The sequence below is a fragment of the Sorex araneus genome, chromosome 2 (assembly GCF_027595985.1).
Source record: "Sorex araneus isolate mSorAra2 chromosome 2, mSorAra2.pri, whole genome shotgun sequence".
In the NCBI taxonomy this organism is placed as follows: domain Eukaryota; kingdom Metazoa; phylum Chordata; class Mammalia; order Eulipotyphla; family Soricidae; genus Sorex; species Sorex araneus.
Window position 1 is genome coordinate 109,717,241 of NC_073303.1, and position 18,924 is coordinate 109,736,164.

At 48.4% G+C, this 18,924-nt stretch overlaps 1 protein-coding gene across 1 annotated transcript in view; it reads left to right on the forward strand.

The window, feature by feature from the left end:
• Positions 1-2,820: 2,820 nt before the first annotated feature.
• The window catches only part of EXT1 (exostosin glycosyltransferase 1), a 295,304-nt gene continuing 279,200 nt past the window's right edge, over positions 2,821-18,924 (forward strand). The window contains exon 1 of the mRNA XM_004607649.2: positions 2,821-4,509. Coding sequence (XP_004607706.1) covers positions 3,548-4,509 — 962 coding nt within the window. The 5' untranslated portion in view covers positions 2,821-3,547. The remainder of the gene's footprint in view (positions 4,510-18,924) is intronic.

The window sequence follows — 18,924 nt, forward strand, 5'->3', positions numbered from 1 at the left end:
TCATTATTTTGCTGGAGGACTTCACAGGAGTGGGGATCAAACCTAGGCCTCAGGGTGGAGGAGTGGTGAGATAGTTCAGAGGATAAGGCCTTGTATCCAGTCAACCTGGGTTTGATCTCTGGCACCCCATGTGGTTCCCAACCCCTGCTAGGAGTGATCCTTGAGCACAGAGCCAGGAGGAAGGCCTGAGTAGAAGTGTGTGTGCCCCTCCCCTTCCTCTCGCACCCCTCCCCCCAAAAAAACCCCCCAAAAAACCCAAAACTAACAACAAAAAAACAGGCTTTCTGAATGCTCTTGCTTCTCCCTTTGGGCTCTTTCTCTGATCCTATTACTCTCACAGTTTTTGTTGTTTTGTTTTTGGGGGGCCACACTTGGTGTTTGGGAGGCAAGACCTGGTTCTGTGCTTAGGAGTGACCCTAGACGTATTTGGAGGACTATATCTGCCAGGTGCCAGGGATCGAACCCAGATTGGAGTGTCTAAATCTCATTGTACTATCTCTCTGACCCTCCTCTTACATTACCTCCCCATGCCTCAATCTCAATTGAGAAACTGAGGTTCAGAGATTTGGCCATTTACTCATTTACACACCATTCGAGTATATGACAAATCTGGTGTCAGAAGCCAAGTTTTCTTGGCTATTTAGTATCAAAGTTTTTCTCACATTATCCACTACTCTGGAATGTGAAGCTAGGCTTAGATAATACTGGTCCATGGGATGAAGGAATCAGCAATGGTTTAGGCCAAGCAAGAAATATTTGCAGAATAGGGTAAAAAAAAGTACAGATAGAAACTGGCTCCCTCTAAGGTGACAGGTCACTGTTAGGACAGACAGGTAGCAATTCCCATCACTCAACTTCTATAGAGCTGACTACACACAGCAACTACACATAGCAAGCAGTCCACAAAAAAAAAAAAAAAAAAAAAGCCCACAAAAAAAATCCCTGCTTTGGATGGCTGCTCACAATCACCCCTACTGGGTGAGCCCTGGGCACATGTGTTTTCCATCACAGCTTTATCTGCATTGTTCTCATTGCATTTGGAAGATGACTTGATCCTCATTTCTCTCCCTGGCCTCTTGGATTTGTGCAGGGGGAATGGGGGCACAAGTGAAATCTGGAAAAAGTGCCTCATCGTTGGCAATCACAAACAGGGAGAGGCTTCAGGAATGTACAGTAATGTCCCACCCATGCCCCTTGCCCTCTTAATTAAAACAAATCTGAAACAATAAATGCCTAACATTTTCCACTCAATCATTTCACTCTGCCTTGTTTTAAGTCTTGGTCCACACCCCAATGATTTTTTTTTCACAGCCTGAGGGAAGCTGGGATGTGTCTGTCCCTAGCACTCAGTCACTCCCATCATAAACAATCACCAAACAGCTTGCTGCCCTGGGCAACTGTTTGTCCAGCTCAGGGCTGGGGCGCTGGGAGTTCAGGGTGGGAGGTATTGTTCACTGTCAAGCAGCACCCAAGCTCTCCTGCCAGGGAGCCGTGTTTGGACCACTGGGAGTTTAGCACATCTTCATGGTCCAGGTGCTCTTTGGAAGGGCTGAAGGTGCTTATCTGAGTAGCCTGGAGACATTGCCTGGGGAACTTAGGGTTCCAAAGCCTGGCAGAAGGAAGGACAGACCATCTCCCACTAACTGCAAATAAGGTCATTTCCTGCCTCCAGATGACCTCCTACAGCCCCAACAGTTGGCAGAGCCACCAGCCATCCATTCCTGTGTTCCATCTCCTGAAAAAAACACCAGCAGTACCACCACAAGAGAATTACATCACTAAAGGGACTGGGACAAGCTTAAATTATCTGGCTTCTCTCAGCTATTAGAACATCTTTTATTCTCCTGCCCCCTCCACCAACCCCCCCCCCAGCTATTTTTAGATCTCTTGGAAGCTTTCCACAAAAATAGGGACTTGGCGAAGTGTGAAAGGATGCGCACCTAGATAGAGACACTAGATAATGAGGATTTAAGGTAGGTGTCTCAACACCCAGAAGCAGACACCAAGAGCTGTAATGCATCCTCTTGACTGTGCCACTTTCTCTTTATTCCTGGGGATGAAGGTGTCTTGGGGAGAAAGGAAGAGGGAGGAAAGCAAAACTCCAACCCCCCAAATTCAAACCCTGCCGGGCGGTGCAACGTACAGAATCACGTCTGATTGCCTGGAAAGGAAAAACCAGGACCTCGGAGGGTCGCAGGTGGAAGCGGCGGGGAGAGCAGCCTCCCGCCTTCTAAGAAGTCTTCCCTTCCTCTCCCCCCGCACCTCCTCCCCGTCCTTCGGGCTCGCCCCACCGCTCTGTCTTTCCAAGCATCTAACCCCGGGGACTCGCACCCACGCGGCCGATCCCGGCAGGGAGCCGCGGTGCCGGGCTTCCGCGGGCGCGCCCGGGTCAGCCGGGGCTCACAGCGGGGCCCGGGGCGGCGCGCGAGCTCCTCCGGGCGGCGGCGGCGGCGGCGGCGGCCCCGCGGTCCCCGCGCCGCGCCGGGGCTCGGCCCGCGCCTGCCTCCGCGCCGCCCTCCGCGCGCTCCGCGCCCCCCGCGCCGCGCCGGCGCAGCGACCGGCCGCCGGGGGGTTATGAATGGGCGCAGCGGAAGCACCGCCCCGCCCGGACGTGACGCCCGGCCAATGGCAGCGCGGGCTGCGTGGATGGATGAGGTCAGCGCTGTCGTGTCGGGAATGGAATGTGTAAGTGTAACATTCAGAACCGGGTAACATTCGGCGACCGAACGCGGCGGTCGGCGGCGATCGCGCGGGGGCCTGCGAAGCGCCGCTCGGGGCCGGCACTGCCCGCGGGGAGGACGCGCCCGCCGCCGCCGCCGCCACCGCCGCCGCCGCCGCCGCCTCCAGCCCGGCCGCCGCGCGTCCCGGGGGCCGGCCCCGCGAGCGCAGGAGTAAACACCGCCGGAGAGTCTCGGAGCCGCTGCAGAAGGGAATAAAGAGAGATGCAGGGATTTGTGAGGTTACGGCGCCCCAGCTGCAAGATGCACTAGCCGGCGGAGCCCGGGCAGCGGCTGACTTGTTGGAACCCGAGCGGCTGGCTCTCTGCACGGCAGAGTGGAGGAGTTGAAGTTGCTTTTACCCGGGGCTCGTTTTTTTACCACGCTGCCCGGAGGGATCCGAGAGGCAAAAAGAAAAAAAAAAAAAAAAGCAGATCACTTCGTCTTGCCATTGATTGGGCATCGGGAGCCTTTTTTTTTTTTTTGTAATCCCCCCCTCCTCTCTCTTTCTTTTCCTCCGTTCTTGTTGCATGCAAGAAAATTACAGTCCGCTGCTCGCCCGCCCCGGGTGCGAAATAATCCAGCCCCGCTCTCTCGCGTCCCCATTGTGCAAACCCAAAGATGAGAGACCGAAGGGGAGAAAGTTAAAGAAATCGCCCACATGCGCTGGATCAGTCCACGGCTTGGGGAAAGGCATCCAGAGAAGGTGGGAGCGGAGAGTTTGAAGTCTTTACCGGCGGGAAGATGGCGGACTGGAGCTGAAAGTGTTGATTGGGAAACTTGGGTGATTCTTGTGTTTATTTACAATTCTCTTGACCCAGGCAGGACACATGCAGGCCAAAAAACGCTATTTCATCCTGCTCTCAGCTGGCTCTTGTCTCGCCCTTTTGTTTTATTTCGGAGGCTTGCAGTTTAGGGCATCGAGGAGCCACAGCCGGAGAGAGGAGCACAGCGGTCGGAATGGCTTGCACCACCCGAGTCCGGATCATTTCTGGCCCCGCTTCCCGGACGCGCTGCGCCCCTTCGTCCCCTGGGATCCGTCGGAGACCGAGGATTCCAGCGTGCACATTTCGCCCCGGCAGAAGCGAGACGCCAACTCGAGCATCTACAAAGGCAAGAAGTGCCGCATGGAGTCCTGCTTCGATTTCACCCTTTGCAAGAAAAACGGCTTCAAAGTCTACGTGTACCCGCAGCAGAAAGGGGAGAAAATCGCCGAAAGTTACCAAAACATCCTCGCGGCCATCGAGGGCTCCAGGTTCTACACCTCGGACCCCAGCCAGGCGTGCCTCTTTGTCCTGAGTCTGGATACTTTAGACCGAGACCAGTTGTCACCTCAGTACGTGCACAATTTGAGATCCAAAGTGCAGAGTCTTCACTTGTGGAACAATGGTAGGAATCATTTAATTTTTAATTTATATTCCGGCACTTGGCCTGACTATACCGAGGACGTGGGCTTCGACATCGGCCAGGCCATGCTGGCCAAAGCCAGCATCAGTACTGAAAACTTCCGACCCCACTTTGATGTGTCCATTCCCCTCTTTTCTAAGGAGCATCCCAGGACAGGAGGGGAGAGGGGCTTTTTGAAGTTTAATACCATTCCTCCTCTCAGGAAGTACATGCTGGTCTTCAAGGGGAAGAGGTACCTGACAGGGATAGGGTCAGACACCAGGAATGCCTTATATCACGTCCATAACGGGGAGGACATCTTGCTCCTCACCACCTGCAAGCATGGCAAAGACTGGCAGAAGCACAAGGATTCTCGCTGTGACAGAGACAACACTGAGTATGAGAAGTAAGTAGCTGGGCTGCCCACTGGGCCGGTGACCATTGGATACCCGTGGATGTGTGGGGCAGGGGTTGGGTCCCAGAGCCCGCTTCGCTCCCCTGCTGCCTTCCCAGAGCTGGGGGCTCAGGCTCTGGGCTGAGGCTTGGATTTGGAGACACCCGGGGCTGGGAATCTGCATGCCAAATGGCAAAGCCTGGAAACACTTTCCTGAGCCAAGTAGGCGACGGAAAACCTCCAGGGACGATGTGTCTCCTGGGAAGGGTTTGTGGCTTTGGTCCAAGTTGGGAAACTTCGCTTGGCCCTCGGGTGCAGGAGGGTTTGGGGGGAGGAGGTGGTGGGGGTTGGCGCTGGAGGCGTGTGGAAACCTTCCTTCAAGATTGATGCTTGGTTTGCTGTTCTCAGAAACGGGGATGGCCACTTTCCCTGCATGGTTCCCAGCCTCCAATTGCCAACTTTTCCTGAAAGCTTTAAAGTGGGGTTAGCAGGACAAGTGTTTCTCACTGCCAAACTTTCTGCGTTTCTTTCCTACCTCCCCTTCTGCCTCCTCAAGGTATGGAGTTTTATGATGGGGGGACCCTAAGCTCTGTTGGAACCTGTAATGGATCATTCATTCATTCATTCATTCATTCATTCATTCATTCATTCATTCATTCATTCATTCCCTTTCCTTATACATCCTGTCTGCTTCCTAGGAGAAGCTGTTTTGAAAATCTGGGCCTCAGCCCTACTGCTGTAAACTCCAATGCTAATTTAGATTTCCCTTCCTTTTTGTCTTTTTCTATTTGCATGTAAATCGGAGACTGTTACTCTTTGAATGGGTGAGATGCCTCCATACCCTCTGTAGAGAGGCAAGTTTTGTCCAGTTGCTAAGAAACTAAGTTGGATACTTTGCAGGCTGTGATAGCAATGGCGTGTGTACGGTATGGGGGTGTGTGGGGGCATTGGTGGGGGTGGTGGTGGTGGTAAAATTAGTGTCCAAGCTTTCCCGGGAGCTTGGAGGTTCCGTTTCTTTGCAAGTGAGGAGGGCGGCTTCCTAGACTCTGAGTTTATATCTGGCTGTGAAAGAGTGAGGGAGCTCTTCGAATGCATTTCTCCGTTATGCCAGTGAAAAACCAGAGCGGTCTTATGCTACCCAGGGGATCCTCTCAGCTGAGTACAAGAGGAACTGGCAGAGCTTGGCAGATTTTGCAACTGATTCATGAAATGCAGACGAGGGGAACCGCTTTCGCAAACCCGATGGGCACAGGAAAGGGGTCTGGTGGGAAAGCAGCCGAAATGAAAGGTCTGATTGTTGTCTGTGGGTTTCCGGAGATACCCTGGCCCCGGTGGGAGGGGCTGGAGGGGAGTTCAAGTCCCAGACTCGCTCAGAGACGGTGAAGGAGACAGTCTCCAACACCGGATTCCCCAGCCATCGACACCTCTTGCTACTGGAGCATGAAAAAGAGTCCGTTAGGAATTTCCCTTTTCCTCTTCTGCAGGGGCACTTGTCCGTAAATGTGGGCTGCTGATGGGCAGTGCTCATCTGTGTAATGTTTCTTCACAGAGGAAACAAACTCTGACTAGTAATGTGCTGTTTACTCAACATTTGCACCGACCTATCCCTGTGGGGGCTTGTGAGAGGGAAAAAAACCAAAACGCTTATAATAAGCCAGCAAAAATTTCTTTGTCTGGCTCATGGTGGAGTAACTTGAGATGAAATCTCAAGCTTCCAAGTGGTCCCATCAAATTCTGTAGAAGGACATGGTGGTTTGTTTTCATTCTTCTTGGGGAAATTGGAATCATCCCTTGATTAGGGAAGTGTCCTCCAGCCCATAAAAGAATCATATCTTCTTCATGTGTCTACTCGCAAAAGAAAAACTCTCGGAGTCTGCTGCAGCATTTTCCTAGAGCCTGACAACCCTGGAAAGAGGGATTGGTTTCCTAGAAACTTTCATTTTTGCTAATTGAATTGAACTAATTTTTGACCCCTTTGTGACGGGCCAAGAAATCTGACACGCACACTCTTGTTTGTGTGTGTGTTTAAAGACCACTGGGGGCCAGGACCTCTGGATTGGGTCTCCTAGGAAAAGGCATTTAGTTAAGAAAGTGAGTTTGCTCTTTCTCTTTAGCAGGGATTCTGGAAGCTGGAGCATTTCTGGGTTTTCTTCACATGGCTCCTTTGCCTTTTCCTGCAGCCCTTGTTTAATAAATAGGGTGAATGGGTTTGTGTTGCAGAACTGTTAAGTCCTGCCCTTGGCCTGCCTGGAGTTTTTAACTCATTCCTCTCACTGCAGCATTAGAACTCATTATCTTTGAGAAATGGAGCTTGCAAGCATTAATGCCTTTTTCTATCGACTTTGGAACATAGGAAGATGAAGGATGAACCCTGAAACAAGGGGAGAACACGCCTGCATACCAAGTAACGTGGGTTATGCTCAAAAGGCAGAGCAACTCCTGGCTTCTGAGTCGACTGATGTTTTCTGGAAGTTCATTTTGCAGAAGGAGCCGCAGCAAGCACTCCTCACTCACACTCAGTGCCAAGCTCTCTGGGCCTTGCGAAAGGGGAGGTGGCCTGGAAGTTAGATCTGTGGACATCATCTAGGTTTGGCTTCTTAGACTGACTCAGGCTGTGATCCTTATGCATGGCCCTGAACTTCAGCTCATCCTTTTGTGCAATGGGTTTTAGACAGCTGCTTGGTGGGGGGGGGGCGGGGGGTGCCCTGCGTGTTCATTTGGTAATGGCTTGTAAAAACATGATCAATTTCCATCTTCTCCTCTTTATTACTAAGTGCCTATGAAAAGACAAGTTTAATTTGCTGCCACAAGCAACCACATACAACATTGCTTTGGATTTGTGGGGTCTGATAATTAGATTGAAAATTTACGGTATATGATGATCTGGGATGCTGTCGAATATGTACCAGTGTATCAACGACAAATGGCTGTTAGTGAAATTTAGCCTTGTGTGACAGTAACGCTTTAGTGTTAGTACTTAAGGGCTTAGATCCTACTTGCATTTTTTTGTGGAAATCAGATCTTTGCTCTATCAAGATATAAAAGAGTCTATGTAATGAAGATAAATGCTGTTGTAATTGAGTGACATTTTGGAGTTAGGTTTTTAGAATTACATTTAGGCATCCCTTTTTCCCCTGACATCTGTCATTAAGTCTCCTCGGTCTCCTATATATTAACAGATAGGGAGCCACCACTGCAAGTTGCTGAAATGAGGCGATGCTTTGTAATGGGACTTTAGAGAGATTTCTCTTTTACATCCTCTGAGTGTCTTATTGCGTCCCTTATGCAGAATCACTGTATTTTTGCATGAACTTTGTGGTTGAAATCTTTTCAAAGGGCATTGTTGTGAAACCTGAGATTTGGCTTTCTGATCCAAAAAAGAAGGAAATGAGAGGTGGCTTCTATCTTTGACCCCCCTCCAAAGAAAGCAGTAGTATTTTAAGCAGCTCTTCTGGGAACTGGCAGAATTCTGTGCAACTTTTTCTGAAATCTTTTCTGCGCTTGCTGGAGCTGAACCTCATAATCCTGGTATTTTTAAGAGACTTGGGAGCTCACGGATCCTTCGGCTTGCAGCATTTTACAGAGGTGGAAATGGGGGGAATCGAATGTGGCAGGGATTTGCTTAAGGTCAGGAAACTCGTTTTTAGTGGCAGGGGCAACCCTAGCTGGTAGGCCTCATGAAATCGCCCCCCTGACCTACTGTCATCCATCTTCAGTTACAGACACACTTGAAAGCTCTCTGGTCCCTCGAAGATCTTTACTGCTGGCGTTTCTTAAGGGATTTCTTTTGGAAGCCTATGGGAAGCTGAAGACGACTTTGGACAGGCTTGCAAAAAATAAATCACCTACATGCACAATTTGATAGATTGATCTTGGGGGTCTTCCGAGGGTAATCGCAGATTTAGAAGCTCTGGCACGAGAGCGCATTTTGCTTTTCCTAGTTTAACTAAGGTGGGTAGGTCCCCGGAGCTGTTTATTTAAGAAGCTAAATGGTTTTTGTTTTTGTTTTGCTTAAACCTCTGAATTAGGACTCAAGGGGTTTAGGGAGTATAGACAGTGAATTAATTGATGAGTGGAATTCAGATGCAATTGTAGCAAAGAGAAAATGTGTATAAGGCCGTAGTAATTAAACATGATTATTTGTTTATTCCTCATCATTCCAAACTGTATTAGCAAGTTTGTGTTGGAGCAGTGAGTCTCAGAAAGTGATGGAAATTGTGATTCTTGGGTTGTTTGGAAAGTCAGTATTACCACCTTTCCCCCTCAGGGGTAAATGAAAGCCCAGCGTGTTTCTAAAATAAACTACCTGAACACAGTTTACAAATACAACTAGTACTGGCCTTCAGCTGGACACGGGCAGGTGTGTCTCATTGCCCCAGGGTAGAGTTCTCTCTTCTCCCTCATTCTCATCTCCATCTGAACTTCCAGAGAGCCCCCAAGAGCCTCTTCCACAAAGAAGACTCAGATGAAGGATGGGGCGTCTGGTGCCCCTTATGGGAATCTGTTGGGCTTATTGCCTGAGTCTAGTTCACAGATAGGCTAGCGTGGAATGATGCAACCTCAGCTAGAAGCCTTGGATTTTGGACATGCCACCTACTGAGGCTCGCAAGACCCCCTCTTCTTCAACCCTGTTATCTTTGGTCCCCTTGACTCTTGACAGCACCTTTGAATGAAGAACATAGTCTTGGCCACAGGGCAGCGGTCACATGCTCAGATGCAACTTCTCATTGTCAGAAAGCCTGTAGATCGACTTCTGTGCACGTTCTCTTAGAGACACCTGAGGCAGTGACCTTAAGGACGCCAGTGACACACGGAAGCTCAGCTTGCAGGTGCCTGGCTGCTGCTTACTGCTTAACTAGCAAGGTGTCTTTGGGCCATTTCACAGAGGTGTAAACTGAGACCAGAGGCGGTGCAGGGTGTGTCTAAGGCTATCTGGTCTGTGTGTGGCTGAAGCAGGGCCCCCCAGGTTTTCTGGCTGCAGCTTCTAGTGATTTCCTCGAAGCCTCCTCTGTTGCCCTGATTCCTTCCCAGTGTAGCCTCTTCTGATTATGCAGGCTGGCCGGGAAGCTTAATGCTCATGGCCATGTTCTGCCGGCTCCTGTTTAGGCACAGGTGTTCCTGAGCTTGATTCTGAGGCATTTCTGCTGCAGAACGCTTCCTCCTCTCGCCAGGTTCTGTTAATAAAAAGGTGCTCCCTGTGTGTTGAAAAATCTGTTGGGTGCCTGGTTTTTGAATGTTCCCCCTTTAAAGCTCGTGTAGACCTTTCTAGGGCTCTCTGCTGTCTCCATATTCTGGGACGTGCCACCTGTACATCCCACATGTACAGGCCCTGCAGAGGGTGTGGTTAGCACCCAAAGCCACAGCTAGTGAGTTGTTCCAAAAAATAGTGATGTGTCCTCCAGCACTCTTAGATTCCAAGGCCCATTATCTTTTTTTCCACAAAACATTACATCCTGAAGAAATCAGCACCCATTTCTGCCCATGGCAGGGTGATTCGGGGGATGGGGTGGGGGTGGTGTATGTGTGTGTGTGTGTGTGTGTGTGTGTGTGTGTGTATGTGTGTATTGGATTTTATTTTTCTCTGTGACTGTATTGTGTTCAGAAAAAAGTCCACCCCAGAAATGTGATAAAAAAAAAGGTGGGCCCTAATTCTGACATGAGAGTGCAGAGTTCCCAGAGTGAACCCACTTTGGAGATGCTACTTTGAATTCTTGGAGTTCTCCGAAGAAATGGGCGGAAGTGACATACTGGTTTTTGCCCTCTCTGGTGCACGGGTCTGTCCTTGTGTTCTTGTCCTTGAACCCTTGCATTGGAGACTGCTGTGACGTGCATTGGGAGACTTGATAAAAGTGACAGACGGATGGGAAGATTCAGCTTCCGACAGAAGAAACATTCCGTTTCTGGAATGTTCTACACTCCGTGGCACTTGGGACCTCAGGCTCCCCAAGGAGAAATAGGGCTTAAAAACTTCTACAGGGCCTTTGTAGAAAATTAAGAAAATATGGAAAGCAAGAATAGAATAGTCCATTTCGTCTCTCATCCCATGACAAGAACTCCGCAGTAACAGGTAAGTACTGTTATTACGCTGTGGTGTAGCTGGCCTGTTAGAACACATAGGTCTGCCTTTTCGATGATATCATTCTATCTCTGTATATCCAAGTACCTTGTATAGATATGTTAATTATTCTTTAATTAATAGTAAATAATGAATCCAACACATTTTTCTTAAGGGCCTTGTTTGGACCAGACGCACGTGAGTTGGAGGAGCTGGGGCCCTGGGTGTGAACCAAATCATTCTTACCTGTCTTGTCTGTCACTTTGACAAGACTTGAGGCCAGAATCCAGGTGTGCTTGTGGATGTTGCTTTCTTTTTTCACATTATCCAAGAGCATTGTCTTCTGCTACTTATGAGGAAAGAATTTTATTTTTTTTTTTTTGCTTTTTGGGTCATACTTGGCGATGCTCAAGGGTTACTCCTGGCTCATGCACTCAGGAATTACTCCTGGTGGTGCTTGGGGAACCAGATGGGATGCTAGGAATAGAACCTGGGTCGGCCGCGTGCAAGGCAAATGCCCTGCCCGCTGTGCTATCGATCCAGCCCCATCATGAGGAAAATTTACAAAAAAGTAGAAAAAGATTTTGTTGTTGTTGTTCTTAATTCTTGGTTCTGTGCCCAGGGATTATTCTTTGCAGTGCTCAGACCAGGCATAGAATTGGGGTCAGCTGCATGCAAGGTTAGCACCGTGAATTCCCCTGTATCCTATCAGTCACTAGAGTTACTTTTTTCTTTCTTTCTTTTTTTTCGCTTTTGTGCTACACCTGGCGGTGCTCAGGGCTGACTCCTGACCTGCACACAGGGATCACTCCTGGCAGTGCCTATCAGTGGACCTTATGGGATGCTGGGGATCAAACCTGGCTGCACTGCCCGCAAGCAGTGTCTCTGTAGTTCCTGGGATAGGATTTTTCAGAGCTGCTTCCTTTATTTCTCCCACATTGCTGGGCCACAGCTTTTACACAGTTACAGTTTTTTCCTGCGGTATTGAACCTTTTCCACACTTTATTGTTTCCATGATAAATACATGGATGAGGAATTTCACTGCATTGGGCATGTCACCTTCCGGGTTGAGGCCTCTCTCCTGAAACAAAACAGACCCGCCTGCTGGAGCCCCTGAGCCCCAGATCCTGCTGGAGGAATTGCTGTTTGTAAGGTGAGGCCCAGCACCCATTTGCAGAAGTAGGTATCATTAAATGGCTGCTTAGATAAACATTTGTAGGTGTTAATTGGTCCTGCAGGGGGTCTTTGAAGCTCCCACAGCTTCTCTTCCCTTTGAAGTTTTGTCTTTGCTGAAGCCAGAACCTGCCCCTGTCTCCTCCTGAGCCTCACACCTCTAGCTTCTCTTTGCACTGTAAACCCTTCCTGGGATCCCAGAATCCGCAGGCCTCAGCAGATGTCCTCAGCTGATGTCGCTGTGCTTTAAAACTTGACACAACTGCATCTGTTCAGCCTGACTTGCCCTGGCCTTTTGGTTGTGACGGCCCCGTGGTCCTAGGAAGTGAATAGGGGGAGGTCACTTTCCTTCGAGGCATCCTGGTGAGATGTCAGCTGGGAGAGAATTGGAGCAGTTGGTGGCTCCTGTTGTGCAGGTTTCTGTCCATCCTTTCCATGCTTTGAAAACAGCCAACATGCCCACTCCCAGGCCTTCGGGGAAGTGCTTTCGAAGACATTCTGTGCGCGTGCTTGCACCCAGGAAGCTATTGGGCCCCATGGATCCCCGGAGACGGTTTTGCTCCTCTCAGCCTTCCAGCCCTGCAAGTGGTGAGCCTCAGAGCTGCCGTATAGCTTGTTAAAAGGCTCAACTGGTGGAGCCTGAAGTGCCTTGTAGAGGCCCATGTGTTCTCCAAGAGGCTCTGAGGATCCAGACCTGTGTTTTCCATCTTCTAGCAAGTGCAGTGCCCTAACGTGGCCCCTGGCCCACCCGGCCTTGAGGCGGAGTCCCCAAGGACTTGTAGACTTGTGTTGGCTGCTCAGCCTGCTGCCACCATTTCTTCGAGCACTCTCGCACTTCCCCAGGCTGATGGGGTGTTCCATGCTGGAACTTGGGGGGTGGGAGCTGGTAGAGGGTGGTCTCTGTCAGTTAAGTCCTTCCTTACCTCTCTTTTTGCTTTTTGAGTCACACCCAGCAGTGCTCAGGGGGTCATTCTTGGCTCTGCTCTCTGCTCTCACCACTCCTGGTGGTGCTCGGGGGATCATATGGGATGCCGGGTTTTGAACCCAGGTCGGCCAGGTGCAAGGCAAACGCCCTACCTGCTGTGCTGCTGTGCTGTCGCTCTGGCCCACCTTCCTTACCTCTCTTTCTTCTCGGCTGACATCTCTAAGAGTGAAGGCTGTCAGTATTTTGCATTGACGTCTACACTCTTCCCGTTGAGAACCATTTGAAGGAGCAGATGTCATGGATGGCACTCAGTCTTCCAGGGCTAGCTTGGCAATACCTTAGGTTGCACAGAGCAACCCGTCACACCACAGGCTGGAGAGTGAGGGTGACCTGGACCAGAAATGGAACTGAAACAGCTTCACACACGGAGTTCCCCAACAGCACAATTTTTTTTTTCTTCTTTGCTGGGCCAGCATTTCTGCCCCAGTATGTGCCAAACTCTTTCTAGACTTCTGGGAAGAGCCAGTCAGATTTGACTCTGTCAGAGGGTGTGGGGATGATCTCACCAATGAAAAGACAGCCCTGTCACATTGCCATTCTTGATCTGATAGGGTGGCACTCCTTGGGCAAAGAACAGCTTCCAGTTGCTTCCCGGAGCAGGGCACCTGGTTGAGGGGAACTTGACTGACAGGCACTATTGATGTCATATCCTGTTGGCAGTGACTTCTTTGAGCCCCAGAAATGCTGATAGTAGCAGTAGCCACTGATATTTCTTGGGAGTTGTCCTTAGCGCTCGGTAATCAGCAGTGTGTTTGACATTTCTGTGTGTTCTAGCTAGACCCACGTTTGATATTTGCGGCTGCCCTAGTCAACTTTTCCATGCAGAGCTGAGACAGAGAATCTTTGAATGTGACTTTACCTGAGAAGTCACAGCTGGGATGGGAACTTCTCAGACGTGCCTTCTTGAACCCTGAGAAGCAGGGCCGCTGCACAGCTGGAGCTGATGTGGTGAGGACCACACACACTGTCACCCAGGGTGACTAATTTATAGAGTGTCGCTTGGCTTTCTCGCCGAGAGTGTATCTAATCTTGCTTTAAAGGAACCATTTGAAGCAGGTGGGTAATCTGGTTTCTCAGCCTGCAGTCGATTAGAAACAGGACATTTAGAGAGACAAGGGATCCGTGCAACCAGATCTGGGAGGAACGGACAGTTGGCAACCATAGGAAAAGGAAGTGGGCCAGGAAGTGATCCTGTGTAACTGATGCCCGGCAGAAAAGAAACACCATCTTTTAAGAACGGCTGGCGCTGTGCCTGAAGACGTGTCCTCCAGACTTCCCAAGAGTTACCACCTAGCCCTGTGCCTGCCACCGAGCAGAGCTTCCGTAAATATTTCATGAACTCCACCTCTGCGCTTTAGTGTGCACTGTCCTTGGTTTCAGAAAGTAGGGATCAAATAATTCATCTTAGGTTTTTGGGTCTCCTCCCTTCACCTCACCTTTCTCTTCTTCCCTGCCCTTGCTTCTCCTTTTCTTTCTCTCCCATTTTTGGCCAGGTGGTGCTCAAGACTTATTTCTGGTTATGTGCTGGGGGGAATGACAGGCAGAGTCAGGGTTCTAACAGGAGTTAGCTGCCGGTAAGGCCCGTGCCTTGATTCTTGTACTATTTCTCCAGTCTTGCTTTTGTTTCTAAACCTCTGGTGAAGAGAGTGATCTTGGGGCCGGAGAGATAGTACAGCAGATAGGCTGTTTGCCTTACACGTGGCCAACCTGGGTTCGACACATATAGAGTCAAACCACCAGGAGTAATTCACGAGTGAGAGCCAGGAGTAACCCCTGAGCATCGCTGGGTATGGCCCAAAAAAGCGAAAGAGAGTGATCTTGAGCAAGGAGCACCCTGTGGCAGAGTGGCAGAGGGAGGTGTCCATGTGTGAGGTGGGACCATCTAGTGTGCTGCTTTGGGGTGGCCCTGAGATGCATGATGCACCTATGTTATTGCTTGCCCTTTTTTTTGGGCCATACTTAGTAGTAGCATTTAAGGACTATTCCTGGCTCAGCATTTAGGGGAAAATATACAGTGCCAAGGACCAAACCCTGGGTTGGCCAGAAGCATCCACTTATGAAGGAAGTGCTTTATTTCCTTTCCTACTGCTCTGATCCACATGCCTTTCCACCACTCTTACTCCCCCAACTCCTACTCCCTAGGGGTACCTGGGATGGGAACTGGAGATACAGAATGGATTTCACACTTCCTGTGTGTATTCCAGCACCCTGCCAGATTGGTGGAGAATCATCTCGAGCTCTGCGGATAGGAAATATATAAGAAAATTGGACCTCATACCACCCTTGCCTTCCCGTAGTTCGTGCAGTTGTATTCAAGGTCGGCTTGGTCCTGCTGTACCAATCTCGTCCCTAAGCCTGTGGCCAAATCACATTGCTCTTCTCTGTGTCTGCATGTCCCCTTAATATCTCCTTTTGCATATCTGCACCCCTCTCCCCCACCGCCCCCAGCTCCCACTCACCTTTTCCTGAGGTGTACTTTCCCTATACTTCAGACGTGACCCACTTACCCTGTTAGGAGCTCAGGAGCGTTCCATGCTGACGGCAGCTGTGGCAGTGCCTTGACATTTGTTGAGCCCTTTGGCTCCAGACCCTGAGGGGAGGATTCATCTTGCTTGGTGTTTTCCACTCGTGACTCAACCAAGAGCCATAATGTGTGTGCAGGGCAGGAACAGAACTGGACAAAATCCCTGCCCACATGATGCTCGTGGTCTGCGCTGGAGACTCACGGCACAGTCGTGATGGCACATGTGTGAAGGTGCCAGAGGTGGAGAAGAAAGCACGTTTGGGGAGGCGTTAGGGCAGTAGGTCTGAAATCATGGGACTTTTGGGAAGCTTCTGAGAGTGAGGCCCCCCACCAGACACTCTCTGGAATGAAGTGCTAAGTTTAAAAAAAAAAAAAAAAGTCGACCGGGAGCCGGAAGGAGGGTTTTGTGGTTTTAGATATGTTGGGAACGGAAGGCCTTCTTGGGAATGCGACCTGAGGCTCCTTCCCTGCTGTATCTTTAGTTTTTATTTTTGGGCTGCACCCGGCTGTGCTCAGGGCTTTCTCCTGGCTCTGCACTCCTGGTGGGGCTCAGGGGGGGCATAGGAGGTCGGTGCCAGGGATCCAATCTGGGTCAGCCATGTGCAAGGCCAGCACTTTACCCCCCATGGTATCTCTCCAGTTCTCTTTATCCTTATTCAATTCAATTTTTTGTTTTGTACCGCACCTGGCTGTGCTTAGGGCTTGCTCAGGGCTTATTCCAGACTCTGCTGGGGGATCCCTCCTGGCAGGGCTCAGGTATCTGTCTCGGATGCTGGGATCTGTACTGCCACGTGCTCTTATCTCTGGCCATCCCCCTCTTGAGATTTGAGCCTGTTGCCTGTGTGACTGTATGTATCAGGGACTCAGTTTTTGCTGCATAAATGAAAAACAACAAACAAGTCACATTGAAGTGATGCAGATGTTGCCAAGGTCGGCCAGGTATCCGGATAGTCTTGGGACTTCTGTACACCACTGGCCTTCTCTGGGGGGCCCCCAGATTCATTTGCATTGTGTGTTGAGTCACTCAGGTCCCTTTACACTTTCTTTTTTTGTTGTGTTTTTTTTGTTTGTTTGTTTTTTTTCTTTTTTTTTTCTTTTATTAATTCACCATGTGGAAAGTTACAAAGCTTTCAGGTTTAAGTCTCAGTTATACAATGCTCAAACACCCGTCCTACACTTTCAAATGGAGTGTCCCTTCACGACTTTTCTGAGTTAGTTTCTCCTTTTTTTTTTTTTTTCCTGTGAGTGTGAATACTAGTGGAATCAATTAAATTCCACGTAGAGATTTGCTGCATCATACATATCTACACTTGCAGTTTTTACATTCTCATGTTTACATTATCTCTTATTTTGATGATTTTTTTATCTCAAGGCTATTACACATTAATTAATTAATTAATTAATTAATTAATTGCTGTTTGGGTCACACCCGGTGATGCACAGGGGTTACTCCTGGCTTTGCACTCAGGAATCACCCCTGGCGGTGCTCAGTGGACCATATGGGATGCTGGGAATCGAACCCGGGTCGGCTGTGTGCAAGGCAAACACCCTACCTGCTGTGCTATCACTCCAGCCCCATTTTGATGATTTTTTTTTTATCTTTTTATTTTAACAGGCTATTAGAAGTCTGGATTTGTCCCCCTCACCCCTTTGTGATTTTTTTGTTTTCCCCTCCCAAAGGTCAGTTGAATCTAACTTTCGGCTTATCATTTTTTTTACTCAGGTTTCATTTGAACTCTGTTAACTGATACTGAAGCCTTACCCCAGAGTATACAGCAACATAGTAGTTAATTGAGTTATCAGGCTCCTAATGAATTCATATTGAGATTTATCTTTTAATTAAAAAGCAAAGAGGAAGAAAGGCAGAGGGAAGGTATGCCGTTGTCTCTCCTGCTGGCCTCCATTTTCTGCATTTGAAATCTCTTGGTTTGTTTGTGTGGACTGTAGAATGGTTGGAGCCTGTGGAATTGTGTGGCGCCATCTGTGTCGAGGCGCTGGGGTACAGAGATAAGATGGAAGATGTATTGTATCGCCTTGCAATCCCTGCCTCCTTAGTAGGTCTTAAAAATGGATTCAGATTTGGTTGCAATCATATGACACTTGATTAAGTATGAATTATGTGCGTTGTTTTTACAAAGCTTGGTAAGGTCATTTTCCAAAATGATTTCTAGATCTGTATATCTGAACCAATCTGAAAAATCTAATCAGAGGGAATCTAATACTGAAATGCTTTGGCTTTATTGAGAGGCAGAGAATAAATTTTTCTTGGAAACACCATTTCTTATGTGCTACGTGCTCCTTTAAAATTCACACTGCATTAAAAAAGCTACCTTTAAGCAACACATTTTATGATAACTGCGTTTAAAAATATGCAAGTGTAGTGTAGCAAACCTGTAAGTGTAGGGCAGTCAGTCTTTTATTGATTCAAAGAGTGGAGATGTAGTATTTTCTCTATTTAGATGGTAGTTACATTACATGTTTCTAAGAAATTGAACAGTATTTTATGTAAAGATAAAATTTAAGTACCTTAATGTTTAGTACAGTTCAAAGATGGAGTGCTGTTTCCCTATACTTCCTTTAACCGTGTCTAAAAAAGCAGCCCAGGTAGAGTTAGAGGCAATAAAAATGAAAAAAAAATCAAAATAAATCTTTTTGTTTTCAGTTGAGCTATAATTGACATATAACATTGCATTAGTTTCAGGTTTACAACATTATGACGTGATGTATGTATATATGGCAAAATGATTGATGACCACAGTAAGTTTAGTTAACAGCCATCAGCACACAGTTTTTCCTTTGTGAAGCCAACTTTTGAGATCTGACCTCTTAGCAATTTCAAATACATAGTAAAGCTCTGTTAGCCATGTACCCCATCATTCCCGGTAATTAAATTTTGGCCATGTCCACCTATTTTGACCTCCAAGCCCCTACATCTCCACCTCTACCCCTGCTTCTAGTAACAACCAGTGTCTTCTCAAGTTTGGCTATTGTTAATTCCAAATATAAGATCATACAGTATTCATCTTTCTCCTTCTCACTGATGTCTTCTCACTTACCTTACAAAATACGACCCATATCTATTCTTGTTGCAACTGCCATGGTTTCCTTCTTTTTAAATGCTGCATAATATTGTTGTCTCTGTACTACATTTTCTCTCTCCATTCATCTCCATTCATCTCTCTCCACTCATCTGATGGCCACTTAGATTATTGCTCTATCATTTAGAACAGAGACCAGAACCCATCTTCAGTTACTAGACAACTAGGTTAAGAAATCTGCACCCATAAATTGTAAATCTGTAATAAATACTCTAAGAGCTGTTGGTGGATAGAACCTCAGCTTGCTTCATCTGATTTTCCTGCAACAGTGACCCATGAATGTATTACTGACTCGGGTAGGTTAGATTTGTACACACATGTGTGCGTCTGGATGCCTGGCATATGTTTGGGAAGAGATGTATGGTGGTAACCCTGCGATCATGGCACCAGTTTCGTCTGGAGGGCAGAGCAGTAAGATCTGATGGGACATTTGCAATAAGGAAATGGAAATCCAGAGAAAGAGGGCAACTTGCCTGAGGTCATGCAGCTTGTGGTGACAGAATTGGGACTGGAACACACATCTCTTGACCTCTGGCCAAGCAGTGTTTGGTTATTTGGTCTGTGGGTTCTGGAGGCTGGTGGCTTGAAAGGG